This window comes from Propithecus coquereli, unplaced genomic scaffold, assembly GCF_000956105.1.
Source record: "Propithecus coquereli isolate 6110/MARCELLA unplaced genomic scaffold, Pcoq_1.0 Scaffold813, whole genome shotgun sequence".
Classification (NCBI taxonomy): Eukaryota; Metazoa; Chordata; class Mammalia; order Primates; family Indriidae; genus Propithecus; species Propithecus coquereli.
Window position 1 is genome coordinate 120,879 of NW_012154319.1, and position 6,487 is coordinate 127,365.

Genomic DNA, 6,487 nt, shown 5'->3' on the forward strand with positions numbered 1-6,487 from the left:
CTATGTCTTTTTGTATTTATAAATTTATTATTTCTCCCTCCAGAATTTTAAGCAATCAATCTTCCTCCCTCTAAACCATGATCAAATGATCTCACAATATATTTTGAGATGGCCAAGAAGAATTAGATTTGCTGAAGTAGTCAAGAGGACTAAACTATATTTCTGGTGTTTGACTTTCAGGACTGAATTAAATATAATAATATTGTTGTTCTAAAACAAACACAAATATGCCTTTAGAAATAGGAAAAAATACATAGTCTGAAATTATTTTTTTGTTTCTAGGATTTCTAGTATTGCAGAACTCAGATCTAAAGTTTTTCTTCTTTAAAGAGTATACTGGATGATCCAGAAATTGTATATTCAAAGAGAAAAGAAATGAAAAGGTATGAAGAAATATAAGGAATTCTGGTTGGAGACCTGGACCCCTCTGATAGAAAAGAAACATTTCTTCACTAATTTCTAAGATGCTTCTGTCATACAGACCATATCAGCAGCACATTTGCATTTTGGTGTCTCTGATAAAAACAGATTTTTCCATCGTGGAACTCAGTTGGAACTGAGTTGGAAAATCAGAGTCATAATGCTAAGGTTTATAGAGAAAGCACTTTATAGATTTATGGTTTCATAGAATTTTGAGTCTTCTACAAAATCACCCAAATTTGGCTCTATGGAGTCATGCATTAAGCAATCTAAGGCAAAGCTGAAGAAGAATGAAAAAAAACCCACAAAACTATAACCATAGATACATTGTAATCACCTCCAAAGTGTCCAATAATGCATTTAAAATGTGGAGGTTTTTTCCAATTTTTGCTACTTACCAATTTTACAACTAGGTTTTGGATCATAAGACAAACTTCAAGGTTTAAAGAAACTCTCAGTCCTTGATGAGTAGTATAATTCTTTTTCTTGTCTTTTCTTTTTCCCACCCAAGTCCAGAAACAATTGAGATAAAAAATAAAGGCATCAGACTACAGAGAAATAGAAACTTAATTACTGGCAAATAAGTTATATTATTACAAAATTAAAGAATATGTATTAAATCTATGGCTAAATATACTTCGTAATCTTTTCCCCGGTGAATGCATTCAGTTTCCCTTTTGCTAGTCTCTAGGATCTCCTCAAAGATTTTCATTTAGATTTCCCTTTTTCTTACATGGCAATGTAGGTGACACATTCTCCCATAGCTATAGCCGGCTTATCAGTTTCTAAACCACATGATAGCATGATAGCCACTGTTGCCAAGCAAGCTGGGCCTTCAGGCACCCATGTATATATGCAGTTGTGGCATGAGAAAATAAGAGTAGAAAGGACCTCACATTTTAACACAGTGATAACTACCATTTCAAAGCGAACTATTTTTATTTCTAATAAATACTAATAATTACTATTTCCAAACCATGGAGCTGGGAGTCTCTTCTGTATTCCTTCTGGCATAAAGAAGGACAGTAATTATAAGAATGCTGTTCAGATTACTTATACCTCAGGATAGTTATCATTTCTGTGCCTTCTACATTATCTCAAAGGGATTTTAACCATAACATTTTTGATAAGCCCATGTGCTTGTGTCATTGGACAGCCAGTAAAAATAATGTGCTCACAGACCTGCTTAGTCTATCCTTGTCCGCTCTGATCCATTCTCTACACAGCAGGCAGCTGACTGAATTCTTAAAGTATACATTAAGCAAAGTTTCAGTAATGAAAGTATGCTAAAATAAACTTTAGTAGCACTCTTACAGGAATATAAAAAGTTTTCAGAAAATGAACAAGGTATGAATTTAATCGGTTGTAGAAGTGCTAATGGGGATTATAAAGCAAATTGTAGGAAAAAAAGTTGCAGGTGTGTTTTGTTTTGTTTTAACATCAGATGAGATTGTTGCCTCTTTTCTTTAAGGCTTTGCTTTCCTAATCACCAGCTCTTTCTTCAGCCCAAATCCTCCAAGCACAGGATCACTGGGCAATCTCAAATATCTGAACTCAATGGATGGCTGTCTATTAGAGGAAAAACATGTCCAGAAGTTTTTGTTAATCAGAGAGTTTTAAAAACTGAATATAACTAAATGCCACCATATAATTGCATTTTAGTCTAAGAAGTAATGAGGTAGAGACGGTGGGGAAAACAAGGAAAGAGGGAAGGGAGGACTGTCTCCAGTCTAATTGCTCCCGGTGTGCCACACCTCCTAGTGCCCACGAGGGAAGAGGATCCCAGAGGAAACTAAAGACATTTATTCTCTCTTGAGGGGTGATTGCTGCCCTTCACCCAGGGGCCGGAAGCACTGTTGGGTCTAGAATCTCAGGCTTGCGTGGCTGAGTCTGAGAGAGAGGAATGTTCAGCGTTGCTGGCCCCAGAGCCACAGATGTTCCGCAGCATCTAAAGGCAGAGGACACAGGGGTGGGTGGATGTGGGGCTCGGTTTTCAGCCCAAGTCAGCGGTATTTCCCTTCAGTCTGCAAGTGACGTTTCTCTGGGGTGCTTTCTTCTCTCATCTTCTGATGGGTTATATGCACTAGAGGAAGACGGCAGGAATGTGAGAATTGGCTCTGAGTTTGGGCTAATACTGACTAAGTTGACTCTGGTATTTTCTTAAGGCATTCCTGATTCATGAAGCTTAATTTTAAAACGTTAATGGTGATTGCAGATATGCAATCATGGTGCAGACATAATTGCTATTAGAGAAGACGTCTGATTTAATATTGGTAATTATCTATTGCTGTTTCCTACATTAAATATCATCATTTCCATTCTGTTTGATTTTATGCCCACTAGACAATTCTCAGTTTTCAGTTGCTCCAGCTAATGGAGAAAGTAGCTTTGTGAATCAGTCACATCAACAGTTAACACTAGAACTGCTCCAAATCAACCTAGAAAATACTGTGGAATAAAGGCTCATTAAAATCACAATATTAGTATGTTGAATAGATTTTTTAACAAAGATGCCTAGGAGCAGACATTACACTGGGTACTCTATATACATTAAAGTATTAATTTTCACAAGAACCACAGGATAGTCTTACATTATTTACACAGATTCAGAAGAGATTTAGAGACTTTTTTTTTTCAGTTATCCAAAGTCACAGAGTAGGTAGCAGATTTAGCATTTAAAATCAGATATTTTCAATCATAAAGTTTATTCTATGTATTCTATACTGCCTCTAGTGTTATATCTTCATTTTGCTTTTGAAGAAACCAATGAAAAATAGATCAATTACTTACCCAAATGTCACACATTAGTGACAGAATTGGACTGACTCCTGTTTAGAAGTTCTTTACAGCGTATAGTTACTGTCAGTTTCCAACGGGTTCTATGAAGGTACTAGGTTTGGGGGAAAACTCGTCTAAGTGAGGCCATTCTCCGATCTTCCAGGACTAACTAGACATGACGGTGAGGAACCACACTCCAGTCACTGAGTTCCTCCTGATGGGCATCCCGCACACAAACGGGCTGGAAAATGTGCTCTTTGTCTTGTTTCTGGCCTTCTACCTGCTCACTCTGCTGGGGAATCTGCTCATTCTCCTGGCCATCCTCACTTCCTCTAACCTCCACACTCCCATGTATTTCTTCTTGGGAAACTTGTCGGTGTTTGACATATTTTTCCCTTCAGTGAGCTCCCCCAAAATGATGCTCTGCCTGATGGGGCAAAGCAGGACCATCTCCTACCAGGGCTGCGCCTCCCAGCTCTTCTTTTACCATTTCCTGGGTTGCACCGAGTGTTTCCTCTACACCGTGATGGCCTACGACCGCTTTGCTGCCATCTGCCACCCGTTGCGATACACCGTCATCATGAGCCATCGGGTGTGTGCCGTCATGACTCTGGGCACTTGGATGGGGGGCTGTCTGCATGCATCTGTCCTCACATTCCTCATCTTTAAGTTGCCCTACTGTGGCCCCAATGAGGTGGATAATTTTTCCTGTGATATTCCAGTGGTGCTGCCTCTGGCCTGTGCGGACACCTCCCTTGCACAGACGGTGAGTTTCGTCAATGTAGGTGTTGTTGCGCTCATGTGTTTTCTTCTTATCCTCACTTCTTATACTCGCATAGCTATCTCTATATTGAAAATCAGCTCCGCAGAAGGCAGGCGCAGAGCCTTCTCAACCTGCAGTGCCCATCTGACTTCCATCCTGCTATTCTATGGACCGGTGGTCCTCGTTTATCTCCGACCTGCCTCGAGTCCTTGGCTGGATTCTGTGGTTCAGGTGTTGAACAACATTGTTACCCCTTCTCTGAATCCTTTGATATATACCTTGAGAAACAAAGATGTAAAGTTGGCGCTGAGAAAGGCACTAATTCAAGGAGTACGTAATTGTGGAGAGTAAGCTTTACGTCATGACCTGTCTTTACAACTTTGTCTTATATTTATCTGGGGGCAATTAGGCTACGTGAGGTTTGGGATAAATAGGTGAGACTGAATAAATTCTGCGATGATTTATGTCTATCTATTTATACAATTTTTTAAAATTTTTATTTATTTTTTTTTATTTCAGGGTATTATGAGGGTACAAACATTTTGGTTACATTTTATGTCTTTGCCTCATCCAAGCAAGGGTTAGAGGCATGCCCTTCCCCTCTAAAATGCTCACCGTGTCCTTTAGTTGTGAGTTTACCCCTCCCAATCCCCCTAATACCTGGAGAATATTACTGCCATGTGAGCACCATAGAATTAATCAGTTAGTGCCAATTTGATGGCGAGTACAAATGGAGCCCATTCTTCCGATCATTCGACAAACTCCTTTAAAATGCTTACTCTGTACCAGACACTGTTCTGTGCATTTTATTAATACTGACATATATAATTATCACACTAATCGTACAAAGTAGATAATATTATTAAACCAATTTACAGAGGAAGAAATTAAGGCACTGAGAGCCTAAGACACTTCTGCAGTGTAACAGTTAGAAAGTTGCTGAGCCAGGATGTGAACCAAAGGGTCTTTCTTAACTTTGTGCTAATGCTGCCTCTGTATTGTCAGGACTGTAACATCGTTTTAGGTACTTCTTTTCAATTTATATGGAACAAATCTACAGTTCATGAAATTTGCTCCATTGATTTTTACAATTTTTTAGTCTGTAATTTGATGGATGATATGTGTTCGAGTCTGATACCAAGAAATTCTCTTACATTTTAGAAACCAGGTAGTATCCCTATATCTACCAAGATACATTAGCATAGTCTCTATTCTCAAGGAAGCATATTTTTTCTTTACGTCAATGATTTGAATCCTATAAGAAGGATTACAAGTTTCCTTTCATTTAGGCAAGGGCTGAATTTGAATGCCAGAATTCCTGGACTTCCAAATATAATATTTTTTTCTCACGTAAATGCCTTTAAAGAAAACTAGGAAACTGCAAAAAAGGAAAGTGAATAGAAACTACTCACTCATCTCACCACTGTAAGACAACCACCATTATCATTTTGGTATTGTTTTCTACCTTTTTCATTAGTGAGTAATTTGGAACTAGAGTTTCCGACTTCTTATTTAGAATTGTTTCATCTATATGTTATCTGTAACTATGTCTATATGTATATCTATATATGTATATATGAGATGTATATAGTTGTGATCATATTTTGTATATATTTTCTTATTTTAATGGTGCACCAAGCATTTTCAATTGCCACAATTTTTTAAGCAGCTTTGAGATATAATTCACATACCAAAAAAATTCACTAATTTAAAGTATAGAATTCAATGTTTTTCATTATATTTACAGATACATACCACCACCTCCACAGTCAATTTTAGAATATTTTCATCACCATTAAAAGTTGTCTGTACCCTTTAACGATTGTCTCCCTAGTCTCCCATCACTGCCAGTAAGCAAAAACTAGTCTACTTTCTGTATGTCTAGACTTACCTGTTGTGAACGTTTCATAAAAGTTGAATCACGTAACATTATATGTGGAGTTTTATCATTGGCTTCTTTAACTTAGCATAATACTTCCCAGGTTAATCTATGTTGTTAGCTTTTTTTAGGACTAAGTAATATTTCACTGTATGGATATATCACAACTTGTTTATACATGCATTAGTTGATGGATATTTGGGTTGTTTCTTTTCGGTGGTATTGTAAGTAGCACTGCTATTAACATTTTTTGTTCATGTTTTTGTTTAAACACCTATTTTCATTTCTTTTGGGTATATACCTAGTAGTGGAATTGCTGGGTCATATGGTAAATCTATGTTTGAACTTTTGAGGAATCGTCAAACTATTTTCCATAGCAGCTGCACAATTTTACATTCCTACCAAGAAAGTAGAGAGTTCCAGTGTTACCACATCCTGGCCAACACTTTTATTTATTTATTTATTTTTTTATGATAGTCACTCTAGTGGTTGAGATATAGTATCTCATTGTGGTTTTGATTTGAATTTCCATGATGACTAATGATATTGAGGATCATTTCACATGTTTCTTGGCCATTTATATGTTTTCTTTGGAAATAAAATCTGTTCAAGTTCTTTGTACATCTTTTAATTGGTCTGTTTGTCTT

At 37.2% G+C, this 6,487-nt stretch overlaps 1 protein-coding gene and 1 pseudogene across 1 annotated transcript; one reads left to right on the plus strand and one right to left on the minus strand.

Moving 5' to 3' along the window:
* LOC105825715 overlaps positions 1-1,132 on the minus strand; it is a 2,832-nt pseudogene extending 1,700 nt beyond the window's left edge.
* Positions 1,133-3,373: 2,241 nt separating this feature from the next.
* On the plus strand, positions 3,374-4,312 carry LOC105825716 (putative olfactory receptor 10D4). The gene has a single exon (XM_012663600.1). The coding sequence runs from the start codon at positions 3,374-3,376 to the stop codon at positions 4,310-4,312; it is 939 nt and encodes a 312-aa protein (XP_012519054.1).
* The last annotated feature ends 2,175 nt before the right edge of the window (positions 4,313-6,487 follow it).